At 48.4% G+C, this 20516-nt stretch overlaps 1 protein-coding gene across 1 annotated transcript in view; it reads left to right on the plus strand.

Moving 5' to 3' along the window:
- The window catches only part of Ttc21a (tetratricopeptide repeat domain 21A), a 33750-nt gene extending 16310 nt beyond the window's left edge, over window positions 1-17440 (plus strand). The window contains exons 10-29 of the mRNA XM_027932482.2: window positions 295-392; window positions 562-762; window positions 1457-1586; window positions 3417-3574; window positions 3803-4018; window positions 7065-7303; window positions 8417-8489; window positions 8587-8697; window positions 9057-9195; window positions 9337-9440; window positions 11742-11930; window positions 13096-13206; window positions 13802-13883; window positions 15059-15209; window positions 15438-15599; window positions 15707-15899; window positions 15987-16211; window positions 16809-16929; window positions 17094-17161; window positions 17242-17440. Of these exons, the coding sequence (XP_027788283.1) occupies window positions 295-392; window positions 562-762; window positions 1457-1586; window positions 3417-3574; window positions 3803-4018; window positions 7065-7303; window positions 8417-8489; window positions 8587-8697; window positions 9057-9195; window positions 9337-9440; window positions 11742-11930; window positions 13096-13206; window positions 13802-13883; window positions 15059-15209; window positions 15438-15599; window positions 15707-15899; window positions 15987-16211; window positions 16809-16929; window positions 17094-17161; window positions 17242-17319 (2849 nt within the window). The 3' untranslated portion in view covers window positions 17320-17440. The remainder of the gene's footprint in view (window positions 1-294; window positions 393-561; window positions 763-1456; window positions 1587-3416; window positions 3575-3802; window positions 4019-7064; window positions 7304-8416; window positions 8490-8586; window positions 8698-9056; window positions 9196-9336; window positions 9441-11741; window positions 11931-13095; window positions 13207-13801; window positions 13884-15058; window positions 15210-15437; window positions 15600-15706; window positions 15900-15986; window positions 16212-16808; window positions 16930-17093; window positions 17162-17241) is intronic.
- Window positions 17441-20516: the final 3076 nt, after the last annotated feature.

The raw sequence follows: 20516 nt of genomic DNA on the forward strand, positions 1-20516 counted from the left end.
ATTGACAACTAAAAAATATATATATTAAAAAAAAGAATACATCCCAAATTGCTAATTGTGGTTATCATTAGAGAGAGTCTTAAAGGCAGAGCTGGGGATGTTTTTCTATTATTGCCTTATCATTTCAATTCTTTCCCATGAGGACGTGTTGCTCTTAAACTTGTGAGGGTGTTGGAAAAGATCCCCTGCCCCAAAGAGCCCCCCTTCCACTGTCTCTTCCAAGCCTTCTGACCAGATGTTCTGCTGGCTCTGCTTCCGAGCTGGCTGCTCATCCTTGTTCTTTCCTATTAACAGGAATCATCTGGTGCCAGATCTTAAAAGGCCACCTGGAAGAGGCTGAGCACCAGCTGGAATTCCTGAAGGAGGTGCAGCAGTCCCTCGGGAAGTCTGAGGTCAGAGCTCCCCAGAGGCATGGCATGCTCCAGGGCTGCCTCTCTGGCTCTCCTTCCATCCCCAGTTCACAAGAGAGGGCAGCCAGAATGGCCTGGACCTCTGCTTTGCCCTCCCCAAGAACTCTGCCCAGGCTGGCATTGGCTGAGACTCAGGCTCTCTCTCCCACAGTTGCTGGTTTTCCTCCAAGCCCTTTTGGCATCCAAGAAGCATAAGGGGGAGCAGGAGGCCACAGCGCTTCTGAAGGAGGCAGTGGAGCTGCACTTCTCCAGCATGCAGGGCCTCCCCCTGGGCCCCGAGTACCTCGAACAGCTAGACCCCCTCTTCCTGGTCTGCATCGCCAAGGAATACTTGCACTTCTGCCCCAAGCAGGTTAGGGGAAGGCCCATCTTCACCGTGGGGGCCACAGTACAAGTGTGGGTGGTGCCCACCTGAAGGACAGGGGAGGGACCTTATCTGTCCAGTCATCAGGACAGTCTGAGCCTTGGGCAATCAGAATTTTTCAAATGTGGACATGTGGCTCCCAACTCACCCAGGAGGTTGTTCCAGTGCAGATTCTGATGTTACAGGTGAGGCCCAAAGTCCTGCATCTCTAACAAGCTCTGAGGGATACTGAGGCAGCTGGTTCAGGCTAACACTCCTGGAGGAGCAGGACACAGGCCATGCACCTGCTGTGTCCTAGACAGCACTTGGCTCCCCTCTCCCCAGAAGGCTTCTAAGAACAATGTTAGTGTGTGCTCATTCAACCTGCTTTCCCTACCACACAGGATTCCTTGTGGGCAAGGACCACATTTTCACAAGTCTTAATACCCCCTCCCCAGTACATTGTAATGAGTCAGTCAACAAAAATTCATTGGGTGCAATGCCTTGAACCAGACACCATTCTAGGTATTGGGGACACAGCAGTGAGCAGAACCAAGTCCCCATTCTCTGGTGTGTGCTCTAACACTAGGTGGTACAGGGGGATAATAAGCAAGTAAATTCCTCTACTGAGAGCGTTTCTCAGGGCTCCAGGAGTCTCTTAGAATGGGGCAGATGACACAGCTAGCCACTCATGTTCTTGTAGCCCCGGGCACCAGGCCAGATCCTGTCTCCACTTCTTAAACAAGTCACTGTGATCTTGAGTCCTGTCGTGAAAGCAGTCCCAGCTATGATGGAACCCCTCTTTGTGATGGCTCAGGTCAAGTATCTTTCAGGTAGGTCCTGGAAGCTGGGGGGGTGGGGCGCTGTGTCTTCTCACATCTCTATCTGCTCGGACACCTGACAGGGCTTCTGTACCCCCCGCCCCGGCTGTGTCCACATGCACACTCATGCTGTATGCACACATGCAGACACACAAGCCTGCCCTCCTGGCCTGCCCACTCAGTCCAGCCTCGTCTGCCAGTAACCTTCCTGGCCTCCCTCACCAGCAGAGGTCTCTCCCACCCAGGCCTTTTGCAGATTACTTACTTGATCTATGCGGGTAGTACTGAAGAACTTCTGGGATACAGTAATACTCCAAGTAGACAAAAGTTTCCTTATAGAGCTTGCATTCTAGTAAGAGGAAGTAGATGAACAACTGAGCACCTGGTGTTGTTTGTTAGAATGTGACATGCGACAGAGAAAAGTAAAATAAGGAAGCAAGGAAGAGGATGTTAATGGGAATCAGTGTGAAAAGAGTTGTCAGGAAAGCCCCATGCAGAGGTGGGGCCCTGTACCGTGAGGCTTTCAGAGCTCCTGGGTACACAGATCAGCACCCTGCCAGCTTCCCCCAGCTCGAGGGCCAGCCACTAGAGTGAGAAGGAAAGAGAGGGAGACAATTTATATAGGTGTCCTCTCTGGGCACACAGCCATCTCCAGAAGTTATTATGTGGCCTTTCATCCCATCCTGTCTGCCTGAAAGCCAGGACAATCTAGTCTGGGGAGTTCTACAGGATCCAAAACACAGTACTACCGTGCATCTGTCCTCCAGTACTACATTATGTGGGGTGCACTCTGCTGAGAGCTCCCCATTGTCATCCTTGTTCCCTCCATGATCATCTGGGAGCCAGGTTTACCCACAGCTTCAAGGTCTCCTGGGTTCAAGTCCAGGGCAGGAGCACTCCCCCAGGAGTGCTAGCAGCCACCAGCTGGCCCCAGCTGGTTTGGGGCCCAAGCAAAGTCTCCAGGTGCTTAGGTTGCCATGGTGACCTCTTTCCATTTCCACAGCACACAAGAGAGTAGGGAGCTTGGAATCCAGAAGCAGGTACACCCTACCTACCCATGCAGGTTAGGGACTGCAGGTGGGAGACTGCTGAGGGACCTGGCTGCAGAGGGAGGAAGCTCCCTACCAACTCATTATACCTCAGCCCCAGGCTGGCACCAGCACCCCATAAGCACCAGCCTGGCTGCAAGGAGATCCCTTGGCCCCTTAGTGCCAGGGAATTCAGAGATCTGGTTCAGGAGACTGGTGGGTTTGCCCTTCAATGTGGTCTTTGTCCCTTTGAGCTGAGTGGCTAACATCACTGGAGCCCTAGTTCCTATACCTGAAAGACAAAGATCAGGGCTGGGGATGTAGCTCAGTGGCAGAGCACCTGCTTAGCATGTTTGAAGCCCTGGGTCCTATCTCTAGCAGCAACCTTGCAGGTAATACCAACCTTACAGGGCCACACAGATGTTAGATCAGACTTTCCAAGGTGATTTGCACATGTTGCACATTCGTAAGCTGAGACTATCATAGTTGCTGCTGTTATAGCTTTTGTTCTGCTCTTAGTTATGGGAATTGAGATTTCCATTTTCCCCTGAGCTTCTGGATGGAGCAGCAAAGTGACTTAGCTGTCTCCTTGGGGTCAAAGAGGCAAGGAGAATGTTGGACCTAGATTTAATTGTCCTGGCTTTTGTCCAGATCAAGGCAAAACTGTAGTTTTAATTTTAGGAAGAGACCCCCTAAAGCAGAGCAGAACTGGGTAAAATGCCCAGTGTAGGTGCACAATCCATCCTGCCTCCACCTGTTGGACAACAGGTCCCCGGGGACCCCTGTTTTGCAGAGCTTTGTTTCTGGTTTCTAGGGGAGCTGGAGAATGCCCAGAGCGTCCTGCAGCGTTGCCTGGAGCTGGACCCCACGTCTGCGGATACCCACCTCCTCATGTCCCAGATCCACCTGGCTCAGGGCAACTTTGCCATGTGCTCCCACAGCTTAGAGCTGGGTGTCAGCCACAACTTTCAGGTGAGGGTCCCCTGCACTCTGCTGCCCACTCAGCATCCCAAAGCCAAGCTACCTATAGCTCCCACTTTCCTCGAGAGTGAGGCAACCCCAGGAGCCACCTGCATCCCTCAGACCCTCTGCTGCCCTCAGGTGGTTCCCTGGCTCTGGCTCCCGTGGTTTTCTCCAGTGGCTGCTGTGAGCAGCAGCAGTGTCGAGCTGGAGCCCCACACTCTGTTGTGTTCCTCCTAGGTCCGAGACCACCCCCTCTACCACTTCATCAAGGCCAGGGCCCTCAACAAATCTGGAGACCATCCAGAGGCCATCAAGACACTGAAAATGATCATGAAACTGCCAACTGTGAAGGTGGAGGAAGGCAAGAAGTTTCGTGGGTCTCCCTTGCCGCCCAGAGAGCGAGTGTCCATCCTGCTGGAACTGGCAGATGCCCTCCGGCTGAATGGGGAGCTGGTGAGCAACGCTGTGCTCTCTTCCCTTGGGACTGGGGCAAGTTGGAGGCTCCAGGTCAACCTGAGAACCAGCTCTCTGATTCTTTGATGTTTGCTGGTGCCAGCATTTGGTCCCTTATTCAGCTGGGAGCATACCTCTCCCATTGCCTAAAAGGCTTTAGTGGCTCCCATTGCCCTTGAGGTAAGTCCAGACCCTACTAGGTCCTGCATGACCTGGTCCCTGTCTACCCTAATGTCCCCATGAGAATCTCAGAGAGGCAGAGCACACAGGCTCAACAGGGTCACCAACAATGGTTGTGCAGATTGGGTATTGCACAGATTCAGTGGATGCCAGTCACACCATAATCTTTTATGTGCTGTGTCTTCTTTGTTTGGAGTTTTGCAGTACCCAACCTGCTGAACATATAAAGCAGCCCCAAGGCCTTGGAGGGTCTGGCTGGACAGAGGCAGAAAGCACCTGGGTTATCTTCAGCTGGTCCATGGGAGCGATGGGGAACACAGAGGCAGGAACAGGCCTTGGGGGGAGCTGGACTCTGCAAGTTCATTTGACCTCACAGGCCTCTGGCCTCACCAGCTCACAGGAAGAGGTCTGTCCAGGGCCATGTCTGTGATCCATGTATACTGGAGCCTCTAGCCTTCTCCTGCAATGATTCTGATGTAGAGAGGGATCTAGGCCTTTTTTCCTTACAGATAAAAATACCACTGGGCTAGGGTAGAGTGCTCACCTTCCATGCACAAGGCCCTGGGTTCCATCCCTGGAATCACAGGGAGAAAAGGAAAAAGTTAAAAACTGCCTTCTTCCAAATGTGCCAAGAGGAACAAAAGAATTAAAAGTAGAGGAGTTTGGGGGTGATCACAAGAATAATTATTAATTTAGTCACTCATTCAGCTGACAATGTGTCCAGTGGCACTGATAGAAAGACAAGCCACCCAGGCCCTTGTCTTTCCAATTCTCAGGGGCGGGTGGGGCGGGTGGGGTTGGGGGTCATGGCCAGGGAGAGACTGGAGATGCCTCCATTACTTGAACCTTGATAAACTGGGGTTGTGCACAGTCCTCGGGGAGAAGCTGGGACATTCCTGGAAGAACCCAGTTCTAGCCCCTGCAAGAGGGAACGATAGATCAGACAGGCAACAGCCAACACAGGCATCATTGTATTCCTATAGAAGGCAGAACAAGCTGGACGTGGAGTCACCTGCCTGTAATATCCCAGAGGCTGAGGCAGGAGGATCAGAAGTTCAAAGCCAGCCTCAGCAACTTAGCGAGACCCTGTCTCAAAATAAAAGAATAAAAAGGGCTGGGGATGTTGCTCAGTGGTTATTGCCCCTAGGTTCAATTCCTGATACCAAAAAAAAAAAAAAAAAAAAAAAATCGAACTGGAAAAGCAGCAAAGATGTAATAAGAGACAAAAGAGACAAGTTCTTTTAGGGAAGATGTGAACCAGCAAATTGGGCTCTTTATGTTAGAGAAATTATAGCAAAATCAAGACAAAGAAATGTCTTCAGAGTAACACCCTAAGGAAGTGGCGGAATCAAAGGTTCACGGTGTGAGTGGAGCTTCCTGTGAGCATCTAGGCAGAGAGCAGTTCACCCCTGTGAAAAAAGAAGTTCCCCTCAGACTCTTAGCCATTCTAGATTCAGGAAAACAATAAGACAACATTAATAAATGCATGGAAAGGTGTCCCTCAGGATGTCTTTCGTGTATAAATGCAATAAAGGACACTAGAAAATGGAATAACTCAAGCAATGTAGTGTTAGCTACATGTTTCTGAAAAATCTACTTGTAGATATAATCAAACCAATCAAAATATGAAATAAAATGAAATTTTATTTTATTTTATGATCGGGGAAAATTTTTGAGGTATAATAGGATAAAAATTCAATCCAATTAAACATAGAACTAAACTAAATAAATCTAATTACACTTAAACAACAGGTAATTTTGACACTAATCCAGTATAATGGCTAAATTCTTGACATAAAAGCTATTAAAATAGCAATAGTTTCACTATGACATCACATGAAAAGGTTCAGGGAGAGAGGGTAGGAAGGGAAGGTAGGGAATAATAGGAGCATACAAATTTCCTTTTTTAGCTGTACTGGGAATTGAACCCAGGGATGCTCTGTCACTGAGCCACACACCCCAACCCTTTTTATTTTGTAACTTTGAAACAGGGTCTCACCAAGTTGCCCAGACTGGCCTCAAACTTGCGATCCTCCTGCCTCAGCCTCTCAAGTCTCAAAGTAAAAAAAATAAATAAGACTCAGGATGTGGCTCAGTAGTACAGCACCCCTGGTTTCTAGCCTCAGTATTCCCCCCCCAAAAAAAGTGGAAACAAAATAAATTGACAAAAAGCCCAAGAACATATATCTATGACAATGAAATGAAGTAAATATACCTACAAAATAAAAAAGAGATTTCATAGTGGGGTTTAAGCAAGCAAGCAGTGGAAGCCACTCCAAAAACTAAAATGAATTAAAAGGGAAAAGATGGTACAAACATACAGGCTAACAGAAAGCAGAGCTTGAGACGTAAATGTCTGGGAAGGTTGAATTCCAAGCAAAAAGCACCAAAAATGGGCAGAGAGAAAGTAACTCAGTTGACCTTTATGTGCTGATTACCAGAACATTCAAATATCCTTGGCCAAGAGCAAGAAAATACAACAAACCATGCCCATAGTTCTCACATAGGAGGGAATTGGAACTTGATTTTGAGGTAACAGGCAGGTTTTTACAGTTAGGAGTTCCTGTACCCGCAAGCTAAGCAGGCTCCTCTCTCACCATCTCACCAAGAACAGTGGCCATGGACCTTTGGAGGTCTCTCTCCTCCTGCCTCCAAAGCTGCTCCAAGGGTATCTGCTCCTTGACTTTCCAGTAGCAGGTCTGCTCCTGGCTGAACCCAGCTCAGACTCATGTTTCATTCCTCTCCCAGGACAAGAATGGGAATGGTGATTGCTTTAAGTTTCCCAGAAGATTTCAAGTGTTGTCAGGCCACCTGTAGTGGATGACACCAAATGGAGGCTCTGTCTATTTTGGTTCCCATGTTTTAGCATGAGGCCACCAAAGTCATGCAAGATGCCATTAATGAATTCAGTGGTACATCAGAGGAGATCCGCATCACCATTGCCAACGTGGACTTGGCCCTAAGCAAGGGCAATGTGGACATGGCATTGAGTATGCTGAGGAACGTCACGCCCAAGCAGCCCTGCTACATGGAAGCCAAGGAGAAGATGGCCAGCATCTACCTGCATACCCGCAAAGACATCCGCCTCTACATTGGATGCTACCGGTGAGTCCCAGCAGCAGCATAGTGACAGATTCTCCTCTGATGGTATCTCGGGGTGTTTCCTTCAACCTGGATCTCCAGAGTGTGTTCTTGGAGTGCATTGGCCAAAATATGGAATTTCCCTCAGGTCAGTAAGCCCTGACTGTGGATGAGTTCTAGGACACAGAACTGATAGGCCCTTAGCCCTGCTTGCCTCCCCACCCCCTGCACCCTTGCATGGTTCACATTCTGGTGGGAAACTGTGGGCCTGGATGCTAGAGCAGACACAGAAGGAACCATGGGAGCATACTTCCTCCCTGACCCCTGGTTCTGCCTGTCCCTGAGAATATATACAGTGACTTGGATGTGACTAGTGTGGAGTGGTTGAGGATAGAGAGCCCCAAACCTCTGTCTCTTTATGACTTGATGGCAGGACCTCAGAGGTACCTTCCTTCCCAGTACTTTCCTTCAGAAAAAAAAAAAAATTACTCTAGGCAATTTCAGGAGTGTGGGGTGGGTGGTGGGTGAGAGGAATGCTGAGGGGTTGGAGGGAGACATCCAGCAGTTGGGGGTTCTTGTACCCCCAAGCTAAGCAGGCTCCTTTCTCACCATCCCAGCAGTGGGAAATGAATCAACAAGAGGCTGTCTGGTCAGATGAGAGTCTTATTTTATTTATTTATTTATTTTGGCGGTGCTGGGGATCAAACCCAGGGCCTTGTGCCTGTAAGGAAAGCACTCTACCAACTGAGCTACCTCCCCAGCCCCAGATGAGAGTTTTAGAAAGAGCATTGTGGGGCTGGAGATGTAGTTCAGTGATAGAGTGCTTGCCAAGCATGTGCTAGGCCCTGGGTTCTATCCCCAGCACAGAGAGAGAGACAAACAGACCACAGGCACACAAAGATAGAGACAGAGAGAGATTGGGAGACAGAAAGGAGAGAGAGACAAGACTAAAAACTTCTACAAGGCAAGGAGAGCCTGACTAAGGTAGCTAGCGCAGTGCCTCGTGCACAGGTGGATTCTCAGTAACTATTGGCTGATGAATGAGCATCAGCCGGAATCAGTAGCAAAGAATAGGAGATGGCTTCAGGACTGTGAGGGATGCACAGACCTGAGAGAAGCTTTTGGTTATTCCTGCAGGGAGCTCTGTGAACATCTGCCCGGCCCCCACACCAGCCTGCTTCTTGGTGATGCTTTCATGAATATTCAGGAAGTGAGTGAGGGACCCCACAGCCTTGCCAAATAGCCCCCCAGTCTCACTTCTCCAGTTGGAGAGAAGAGATAAGACTCCCGGTTACTTCCCCCACCAGCCTGAAAAGGCCCTAGAGGTCTATGACGAGGCCTATAGGAAGAACCCGCACGACGCCTCGCTGGTCAGCAGGATTGGGCAAGCTTATGTGAAGACCCACCAGTATGCCAAGGTCAGACTGGTCTGGGGTGGCGCAGGATGGGCCTCCCAACAGCGAGGGGAGGGGAGGATGCATGAGTGGAGGGCTCTGGATTGGAGGAGGATGGTTGAGCCCCCATCCCAGCTCCCTGCTCCCACAGTGTCCCTTTGGGATAAGATACATAAGGGGAGATGTCAGTGACACCCACCACAGCCCATGCCTGCTCCAGCTGAGGCCTGAGCCCTGTGCCAGCTGGGAGGCCCTTTGCCTCTTAGGCTTCTGCATTCTGGAGGGGCACACGAATGGGATGTGGTGGCCACCAAGCGGTATGTAGTGTCAGGCACTCCAGTGCAGAATGAGGCCTGAGGCCTTCATTTCCTGTTTGCTCTAAGGCAATTAATTATTATGAGGCTGCCCAGAAGATTAGTGGGCAGGACTTTCTGTGCTGTGATCTGGCTGAACTGCTCATGAAGCTAAAGAAGTTCAACAAAGCAGAAAAAGTTTTGAAACAGGCACTGGGACGTGACTTTGGTGAGGCGGCATTCTAACCCACCCTAAATATGTGGAGCAGGCATACTGCCCCCTGGTCCTTCCCCACATTGCCTGGGCTTCCAACCACCAATCCAGCTTCCCAGGGACCGCTGAGCACTCATTTGAGTTTTCTTTTCACAGCCAAAGACTTCCCATCCATGATGAATGATGTTAAGTGCTTGCTTCTGCTGGCAAAAGTTTACAAGAACTATAAAAAAGAAGATGTGGTAGATACTTTGAACAAGGTAATTAACCCTGAACACTCAAGCTCTTTCTCTGCCATTTCCCAATAGTTGCTACAGAAGGAGGAAGGATAGGGCTGCAGATCTGGGAGGCCTCAGGCCTCTTTCTCAAGAGAGGCTGGGCTTCACCTCTGACCTTCACCTTCCATTTATTTCCCCAGTGATCATGCTCTGGGCTGGGCTAGGGAAGGCCAAAGGTAAGGTGGTAACTGTTTCCAAGAATAATGGCAATTTTTAACTTTTTTTCACATTTTTAATTTGTGTGCTATAGCTGTGCATAATGATGGGATTTTTATTACATATTCATACATGTACACATTATATCATATATTTTATTACATATTCATACACGTACACAACATATCCTATATGTTGGAGTATTGACTCTACATTTTCTTCTAGAAGAAAATTAAATTATAATATAATTTAGCCAATATCACTCCTTAGGATTTCCCCCCCTCCCTTCCCATCTCCCACCCTTTGGTCCCTTTCCTTTACTGGTCTCTCTGATTTCCATGAGCTCTGACCCCACCTTTCTTTTCCTTTTTATTCTCTAGCTTCTGCATAGGAGAGAAAACATACAACTGTTGACCTTCTGAGGTTTACTTATTTCACTTCACCTAATGGTCTCTAGTTCCACCCATTGTCCTGCAAATGATATAATTTTATTTTTCTTTATGACTGAATAAAACTCCATTATGTATATATACCACATTCTCTTTATCCATTTATCCATTGATGGACACCTAGTCTGTTGCAATAGTTCAGCTATTTTGAATTGTGCTGCTATAAACATGGGTCTGCATGTGTCACTGTAGTAAGATGACTTTAATTCTTCAGGATAAATACCGAGGAGTGGGATAGCTGAGTCATATGGTGATTCCATGCCTAGTCTTTTTGGGACCCTACATACTGATTTCCTTAATGGTTGTACTAATTTAAAATCCCTCCAGCAGTGTAAAAGTGTTCCATTTTCTCCACATCTTCTCCAGCATTTATTATTATTTGTATTTTTGATGACCGCCATTCTGACTGATGTGTGATGAAATCTCAGTGTAGTTTTGATTTTCATTTCCCTAATTGCTAATGATATTGAATGTTTTTTTCATGTATTTGATGGTCATTTGTATTTCTTCTTTTGAGAATCATCTGTTTAATTCATTTGCCCATTTATTAATTGGATTGATTTTTGGTGTAAAGTTTTTTGAGTTATTTTTATATTCTAAATATTAATCTTCTGTCAGAGGGTAACTAGCAAAGATTTTCTCCCATCTCGTAAGTTCCCTCTTCACATTCCTGATTGTTTTCCTTTGCTGTGCAGAAGCTTTTAATTTGATGCCATTCCCATTTATTAACTCTTGGCATTATTTCCTGAGTTTTAGGGGTGATATTGAGAAAGTTATTGCCTGGGCCTATATGTTGGAGTATTGACCCTATATTTTCTTTTAGAAGTTGAATAGTTTCTGGTCTAATTTCAAGGTCTTTCCTCCATTTGGAGTTGATTTTTGTGCTAGATAAGAGATAAGGGTCTAGTTTTATTCTTCTACATATGGATAACCAGTTTTCCCTGCACCATTTGTTTAAAAGACTGCTTTTTCTCCAATGTGTTTTTGACACCTCTGTCAAGGATCAGATAGCTGCAGATGTGTGGATTTGTCTGTGTGTCTTCTATTCTGTACCATTGGTCTATGTGTCTGTTTTTGTACCAGTACCATGCAGTTTTTGTTACTATAGCTCTGTAGTCAGGTATTGTGATACCTCCAGCATTGCTTTTTTTGGCTTAGAATTGCTTTGATTATTCTGCATTTTTTATTTTAGGACTGGTTTTTGTAGTTCTGTGAAGAATGTCATTGGTATTTTGATGGAGATTACATTGAATATTAGATTGCTTTTGGTAATATGGCCATTTTAACAATATTAATTAATTCTGCCTATCCATGAACATAGGAAGTCTTTCCATCTTCTAAGGTCTTCTTCAATTTTTTCTTTAGTGCTGTACCATTTTATTATGGGTCTTCCACTTCCTTGGTAAGGCTTATTCCTAGTTTTTTCTTTTTCTTTCTTTCTTTTTGGAATTGTTTTCTTGATTTCTTTGTCAGCAGATTCATTATTATAGGAAAGCTATTTATTTTTGTATGTTTATTTTGTAACCTGCTACTTCGCTGAATTTATTAGCTCTAACAGTCTAAGCATATTTGAGATGCCCTACCTAACATTGCTAGCTCTGAAATAAGGACTTGGGACTTTCTGTGAACTGGCACACTGGGGCTCTGAGTTTCTGATCCTGACTATTGGTTTCCCAAGGCCTTGGACCTCCAGTCTCGGATACTGAAGCGGATTCCACTGGAGCAACCAGAAATGATCCCCTCCCAGAAGCAAATGGCAGCCTTCATCTGTATCCAGTTTGGGGAGCACTACTTGGCAGAGAAGGAATATGCCAAGGCAGTGCGTTCTTATAAGGATGCCCTCTCCTACTCACCCATTGACAATAAAGTGAGTGGCCCCAAAACAAGACCTTGCTTCTTCTGTCAGGGCAGCATGCCACGCTGAGATCATTGACCAGGTGCAGAGGCTGGTTTCTTCTCTGAAGAGCTGCCGTGCAAAGGGAATGAGAGCCCAGCCAGCCACAGCCTCTGGGATGAGGCAACTGCTCCAGTCAACCTGGGCCCTCCCCAGCTGCAACTCTTGGAGCAAAGCTGGACTGGGGAAGCTATTACTAAAAGTCATGTTAGAGTGACATTTTCCAGCCTCTGTTGGAGACAGGGAGATGATGAGAGTTGTGGATGCCAGTGTTGCTTCGGCATGAAGCCCAGGCTAAACTTCCAATTGGTTTTAGGGTCATGAGAGGGTTTAGTTCTAGATGAAGTCACAGTGGCTGGAGTTCACACTAAGAATAGATACAAACCAGGTATAGTGCATGACTACAATACCTGCAACTCAGAAGGCTGAGGCAGGAGGATCATAAGTGTGAGACCAGCCTGAGCAACTTAGCAAGGTCCTAAGCAATTTAGCAAGACCCGTCTCAAAATAAAAAAATAAGACTAGGGATGTAGCCCAGTGGTAGAACACCCCTGGTTCCATCCCCAGTATCAAAAAAAAAAAAAAAAAGAAAAGAAAAAAGCTAAGAATAGATACAGAGCTTAGTAAGAGATCCATTCATTCAGTTAATATTCGCTCAGTTAACAGGTACCTAATATATGCCAGGTGCTGTCCTAGGCTTGGAGAAGGTGGATCAAGATGTGGTCACTACCCACAGATTACCGTCAGGAAATGGGAACAGATGATGAGACAGCTGTAATATGCACCTGCATGTGGATGCAGACACTATGGGGATGCAGAGGAAGGGTACCTAGGGCACAGAGGGCTCCCCAGATGGATGAGTTTGGAGCTGAAGCTGACAGATGAGTAGCCAGGCCCCAACTCTTACAGTGTAGTGAGTAAAACCAATGCCATGGCTGGAGTGCTGGGTGGGAGAAGGAGAGGGCCAGAGACATCACCCCAGAGGATTTGGGACATGCTCAGAAGACAGAGCTGATAGAAAGGGTGGGGGAAAGAGCTTTCAAAGACGACCTCAGGGTTTCCCACAGTGTTCCTTGTTATTTTATATATATATAAAATATATATAGTATACAGTTTATTGTACCCAACCTTGTTGCAGGTACTGTTGGAGCTGGCACACCTCTACCTGCTCCAGGGACACCTGGACCTGTGTGAGCAGCACTGCACCACCCTCCTGCAGACGGAGAAGACCCAGGAGAGCGCCTCTGTGGTAGGAGGCCCTGGGGACCCTTCCCCACCCTCCCAGGGACCCTGCGAGGAGATGTGGGTGGCTGTTTCCTTGCTCCATAAGCTCAGATGCCTCTCTGGCCCACCTCTGAGGGGCTTTGGGGCAAGAGAAAACTCGTGCTGCACTCTACCTTTCCATGGGAGAGTGGGGCTGGCCGGCAGGGGGCAGCAGCCTCCTAGCCAGTCTAAGGGGAAGGGGTGAGGCTCTCTCAAGGCCAGGAAACCACACCCTCTGTAGGTGAAGGCAAGGGTGGGACAGAGTCTGGGGGCTTCAGGAAGTGTGTGGAATAGCTCTCCCAGTTCTGCCTCTCTCCTCCCTATCACCTGGACCTCCTCCAGAACCCCAGGGGCAGAGGCCAAACCCCTGCAGAGCAGAGGAAGGAACCTTCTGCAATCCTCACCTTCCGGTCCGGGCCTGAGGGCTGTAGGCAGTGGCTGCTTCTCCCAGGGCCTAAGAGGCTGCCTTGGAAGTCTCTCTCTACCTTCCCTCCTTACCACTCCCAACATTCCCCAATATCCCTGCCTCCCCCCATAGAGAAGCTCTCAGGAATTTCAGAGCCTTGAATGTTTTCTGATAGATGATGGCTGACCTGATGTTTAGAAAACAGAAATATGAAGAGGCCATCAATCTATACCAACAAGTCCTGGAGAAAGCGCCAGGTAATCCCTTCCACTGAGAAAGCCTGCATCAGTTCCCACCTAGCAAGTGCTGCCCTCCCAAACAGGGCGGCTGCTCCCCTCCTTCCTGCCCAGGCAGAGGAAGCCCCTTCCTCTCTGATTGTTCCCAGAGAGGCAGGAAACTGATAAAGACCCAGTGGAACGTGCTGGCCCTTCCCGAGTCCAAGGGGCCAGTTCCTGGTCCCAGGCACTTGGCACTGAACCCAGGACAGCCTGTGTATCCCCAAGTCACAGCCATTGGTGTTCAACACAGTCCCTTTCTGAGTTCACAACCACTTAGTGGGGACTAAAAATCCTCCCATTCCCACTCACTACAACATAAAATCCCCTTCTCTCTGGGGAAGAGCCCAAACCTGAGGTGTAAGCCAGACTCTGAGCAGGCCCAGCAAGTCCAAGTGGACAGGAGTCTGAATCCTGGTCCAACACTTACTAGCATGTAACTTTTTGCAAATTACCTCTCTGTGCTCAGTGTCCTCATCTATAAAATAAGGACAATAAGAGTACTGACTATATCCTGTAGGTAATATATGGGTAAATATAGTGTCAGGTACTGTTAGCTGCTGTGTGTGTGTGTGTGTGTGTGTGTGTGTGTTACTGGAGATTGAACCCAGGGGCACTATACCACTGAGCTACTCCCCTTGCCTTTTTTATTTTTATTTTAAGACAGGGTCTTGCCAAGTTACCCAGGTTAGCCTCAAACCTGCAATCCTTCTGCCTTAGCCTCTCCATTAGCTGGGATTACAGGTATGCACCACTGTACCTGATTTTTATTACACTATTTATTTATTTATTTATTTTAGTACTGAGGATTGAACCCAGGAACACTTTACCAGAGGTATATCCACAAGGTCTCACTAAATAGCTAAGGGTCTCACTAAATTGCCGCGGCTGGCCTCAAACTTGTTATCCTCCTGCCTCAGCCTCCTGAGTCACTGGGATTACAGGTGTACACCACCACACCCAGCTATATTTTATTACCATTATTAAGCATAATTATTATTATTATTCACTCAATACTGTAAACCAGATGGGCAGTGTCTACTGGCTCCTCTTAGAGGCCCTGCACCTCAGCCTGCTTGCCCTCCCAGGCCAAAGCACTCCTGCCTGATACAGCTGTTGGCCACCACAGCCTAGAATTTTCTGCTCTCTTATTTTAGACAATTTTTCGGTATTGAATAAATTAATTGATCTGCTACGAAGAAGTGGCAAACTTGAAGAGGCACCTGCCTTCTTTGAATCATCCAAGAAGATATCCAGTCGGGTACCTTTGGAACCAGGGTTCAACTACTGCAAAGGCATCTACTCTTGGTTAGTTGGTGGGGCGTGTTGAGGTGGGGCTGTATGCTAGAGACCTTCCCTGTATGCTAGCAGACACCAGAGATCTTGCTCAGTTTCAGGGGAGCAGGAATTCAGCCTCCAGGACAGAGAGCCAGAGACACAGCCCCTGCTATGCAAGCTCTGTGGCTCCGGTGTATTAGTGCACTCTCTGGGTCTCAGTCTCCCAGATTCTCAGTTTCCCTGATTCTGCCACTACAGGCACGTAGGGCAGCCCAACGAAGCCTTGAAGTTCCTAAACAAAGCTCGGAAGGACAGCACTTGGGGCCCGTATGCCACTTACTATATGGTGCAGATCTGTCTGAACCCAGACAACGAGCTTGTGGGTGGAGAGGCTTTTGAGAACCTGATGACTGAAAGCAAGTAAGGATGGGGGTGGGGGTGGTGGGGGCTGGGGTGAGAGGCTGGAGAAGGCGGAGGGAGCCAATGGGCACAAGGTAGGCCGCCCGCCTGAGTCCCATTGCCTGCAGCTCCACCAACAGGAAGGAATTGGAGCAGCACGGGGTGCGCACGGCAGAGAAGCTGCTGCGCGAGTTCTACCCTCACTCTGCCTTTGACCAGACCCAGCTGAGGCTCCTACAGAGCCTTTGCCTGATGGCCACCAGGAAGAAGGCGAACGTGGAGGTGGCACTTGGTACCTTCATCGAGATGGCACAGGCGGAGGTGCGCAAGCTTGGGGGAACCAGCGGGCTGCGGGGCAGAGGACAAGGGCCAAGGTGCGCTGATGGCCACTTCCCACCCCATGTGCAGAAGGACAACACCCCTGCCCTGCTGGCCATGTCGCAAGCCTACATGCTACTGAAGCAGATTCCCAAGGCACGTACCCAGCTGAAGCGCCTGGCCAAGGTCGCTTGGTCGCTGGCCGAGGCCGAGGACCTGGAGAAGAGCTGGCTCCTGCTGGCGGACATCTACTGCCAAGGCGGCAAATACGACCTGGCCTCGGAGCTACTGCGGCGCTGCATACAGTACAACAAGGCGAGGAGGCGCTCTGAGCAGGGAGGCCGGGCGGGGAAGCAGGGGTCCAGGAACTGCAAGGAGCGCTGTGAGCCATGCCCAGGCTTCAGGGACAGAGGAGATGCTGAGAAGGAACTGGATGGGAAAAAACAGGTGGAGAGGGGCATGTGGGCAACAAACCAGGATTGGAATTAGCAACACCAGTGACAAGGCCAGGCAGGAGGTGCAGGGGGTCAGACTATTCCCAGAGGAGGAAAAAACATGAAATGAGAGAGAGAGAAAGAGAGAGAGAAGCTGTTGGTGGGGTCAAGGGGGTGCAGAAGTGCAGTCAGGGCTGGAGAGGTTTGCTGGATCCGAGCACATCACTAACCCATGGACACAGTGGTGCATGCCTGTCCCCAACTAATAATGGGACAAGAGGGCTTCTCCAGCGTTGGAGAGGCAGTGAGGAGGGCATACAGCTAACCCCTTGCAAAGCTGAGGATACCCTTGGGGTCCCTGTGCAGGCTGGAGTTAATGCAGCTCACCTCCCTCCATCGCCCCCTTCTGGTCCCACACCCACACTACACTTGGGCGCTGGTTTCCCTTCACAGAGGCGCTGACCTACTTTCCCTGCAGTCCTGCTGCAAGGCCTATGAGTATATGGGCTTCATCATGGAGAAGGAACAGTCCTACAAGGACGCAGCCACCAACTACGAGCTGGCCTGGAAGTATAGTCATCATGCCAACCCCACCATTGGTAAGGCAGTAGCCAGGATGCACATGAGCTGGTGTGGGAGGGAGGGCATCACAGGACCCCCAACCTGACCCCAGAACTCAAGGCCTGTTCCCTCGATATTGGGGGAAGGGGTCCTGGGGTCATGAGGTTGCCACCCTCTGTGTTCTCCTTGGTGTCCTGTGCAGGTTTCAAACTTGCTTTCAACTACTTGAAGGACAAGAAATTTGTGGAAGCCATTGAAGTCTGCCACAGTGTAAGCCACCGACATTGGCAGGGAGGGGTAGTGGCCAGGACCCCTGCCTGATGCTGCATACCCATTCTCTCTTGGTACAGGTACTCATGGAGCACCCCAACTACCCCAAGATCAGAGAGGAGATTTTGGGAAAAGCCCAAGGGTCGCTGAGGATCTAGCTGTGGTCGGAGGGACTCTGGGCCAATGGAAACTGTAAACCTTGAGCAGTTTCCTGGAGGGGGTGGGAAGTGGGTTATTGGAGAAGAAATTCAGAAAATAACATATTCTTCCCTATTTCTATTATGAATGTGGTTTATTTGGAATCATGTCTCAATGGACCTGAAAGGCAACCCAAAGCTTTACCTTTTTTTTTTTTTTGTACTAGAGATTGAACCCAGAGGTAATTAACCACTGAGTCACATCCTTTGTCCTTATTTTTTATTTTGAGACAGGGTCTCACAGAGCTTCACTAAGTTGCTGAGGCTGGCTTTGAACTTGTGATCCTCCTTCCTCAGCCTCCCAATCCACTGGGATTACAGGCATGCGCCAAGACATCCAACTCAAAGCTTTTCATTTTTAAGGTCCAAAGAGTAATTTTGCTATAGGGAAGAAAGACATCAATTGGCTTAGCTTTTGTTCACTGGGCACTTTATAATAAGCCCTACTTTAATACTAGACTCTTGAGAGGGCAGATATCCACTCCCTCACCGCATTTTTTGTAATGGGGATGGAATTCAGAAGCACTTTACCATTGAGCTACATCACCAACCCTTTTCAATTTTTGAGACAGGGTCTTGCTAAGTTGCTGAGACTGACCTGGAACTTATGATCCTCCTGCCTCAGCCTCCTGAGTTACTGGGATTACAGGCATGCACCAGTGTCCAGCTCCTGTAGCTATTTTTAAATGCCTCCCCACTTCTGTCTGGTTCCCAGCATCCTGGAGCTAAAGAAGCACTGTTCCTCCCTGTCATGCTACCCAGTGAGTCTCCACTGGGAATGGGCCCAGGATACTCTGGGCAATGGACCCAGACAGGAGACTCAGGTACAGAAGTCCTCCTCCAGAGTTGAAACCTGGGTGAGAGGGTCTGCAGGTCTGCAAGGGCTATTGTCCTACCCTGTCACATGCATTCTGTCCCTACCCCCTCCCCAAGTCTTCAGCGAGCATCTGCTGATCCTCACCAATTTGGGACAAATCTGATTATTCTTGCCTGAAATAGGAAAATACATTCCAAGAAAAAAATAATACCCACTTTAGCATTTGTAAAAGATGTTACCATCTAATGCATCCCCCAGGAACCCTTTTAATGCCCAAGAGGGCAAATGCAGTGGCCCCTATTCAGATGAATAATGGAATTGTAACTAGCAAGAGGGTGACGGAGGTCACCTTTGCTGGGCTCCCGATACCACTCTTCCTGTTTTTCAGGATGGCAATAATGGGACAGTCCAGCCTCAGGGGAAGGAACTCTGAACTGGAATTCGGGAGGCCTAAGGTCTCCCATGTGACCTCCCCAAACCCCTCCCCTCTCTGGTTCTCAGTGTCCCCCTTTAGTGCAAGAAATTAGACTAGATGTTTCCCAAATCTTAGTACAACTCTCTGCCAATGATGTATGTAGCCAATATTGAAGTTTAATGAATGAGTGTATTTATTTCTGTAGTGCTGGGATGGAACCCAGGGCCTCACTCATGACAGGCAAGTGGTCTAGCACTGAGCTACACACCAGCCCTCAGTTTAATAACTTTGTGTTTATATAACAGAAGAGTCACTAGCACAACGAACTCAAGAATTCATGAAAATTGTTGCATAGGATGGGTCTAACTATTAAGCATATCAATATATTTTGTTTTAGAAAAGTATAAAGGGTTTATTTAGTGAAATGAAAGTAATGCTCCAGACACGTGGAGTAGACCACCTCCAAGAGAGGAAAACAGCCCATATAATTGATTTAAAGAAACATCCAGGAAGCAGAGGGGTAGAATTTTCAAGAGAAGTTGTCTAATGACTAAGGTTGGGAACAGTGAGCAGATAAGGGTCCCTTTTAGGAAAGTGTCAGTTGTCCTTGATGGCTGTCAAACCTTCTTTTTCTAATGTAGTACTGATCACGTGCAGGACCTCTTGGTGAGTTGGTGCTCTGGAATGCCCTCCCCAGGTTACTGCCATCTTTCCTTTAGGAAAACCCCCCTGTCCCTTTTCCTGTGACCTGCTTTACAACCCAGTTTTGTTGGGACAAGTCTGAGAGGCAGGTCTGTCTGGAGAATTATTTATGAAAGGAGTGTGCATTAACCATACTTTTTTGTGGCTGTAAAACACAAGTTATCTTCATTTATCTCAAAAATAAACAAATAAAAAAACCTCAAGATCTAACACTGTGGCCCTAGAAGGGAATGGGCAAGCCTCAATCCAGCATGAGTTGAATCTGTGGAGCAGGGCTTCTAGGCAGGAGATGCTGAGGGCTGCCACCAGAACCCTGGATAGTCAGAAATGCTTCAGAGCTCATGGAAAGACCAGGATTTAGGATCATGCATGCTGAAGCAATCTGCAAAAGCATCTGCAGACAACACTGAAGGGTGAGGAAGCAGAACAACTGAATGTACCATGGTGCTGTATCCTGGGAAGCCTAAGGGCTGGGCTGTCTCTGGCTAAACTGGTTACAAGGACATGCTGCCCCACGACAGGCCAGACTCCAAGCCACGATTCTTCTAATGGCCATTATTATGTGGTCATGCCCATGCATGTCCAGAAGAGACAGACACCCAAGGGATGATGGGACTGGCAAAAAAAGAGGGGAACATATAAAGACAAAAACATAAAAACAAAATGAAATTGCAAACACAGGCTTGCATGCTGCAGGCACTCCTCCAAGTGTTTTGCATATATGAACTTAACAAGCTAATGAAAGGAGCAATGTTATTTGCACAGTACTGAGGACACCCAGGTACAGAGCACCTAATTTGCATAAGTCACCTCACTAGGTAATAGAAAAGCTGGGATTCAAACCTGTCATATTGGGTCATGCTCATGAGTGCACCCAGCGCAGACCAAGAGGCAGAGGGTTAGACCACAAAAAGGGTCTTTTGGTGGGTCCCCCTCCCAGCACCTGTACAAATCATTACCATCTGTAAGGGAGAGGGTGAAATGCCTCCAAAGGCTCCCTGGGGCAGGGTGCAGCCTGCTCCTTTGGCCCACAGCCTACTTCAGCTGCTGGGGACAGGTCAGACAGGTCTGGTTGGTGCAGATGGATGAAGCTCTGCAGCTTCTGGTGCCACAGCTGCTGAGCCCATCTCCAGGCCAGGCCTCCACCAGCCACATCTCAATGCCTGTTCCAACCTGGTGGTGGGTGACTTAACCTTCTGGGCCAGGCCCTAGCTCAGTGCTTTC

This window comes from Marmota flaviventris, chromosome 1 (assembly GCF_047511675.1).
Source record: "Marmota flaviventris isolate mMarFla1 chromosome 1, mMarFla1.hap1, whole genome shotgun sequence".
NCBI lineage: Eukaryota > Metazoa > Chordata > Mammalia > Rodentia > Sciuridae > Marmota > Marmota flaviventris.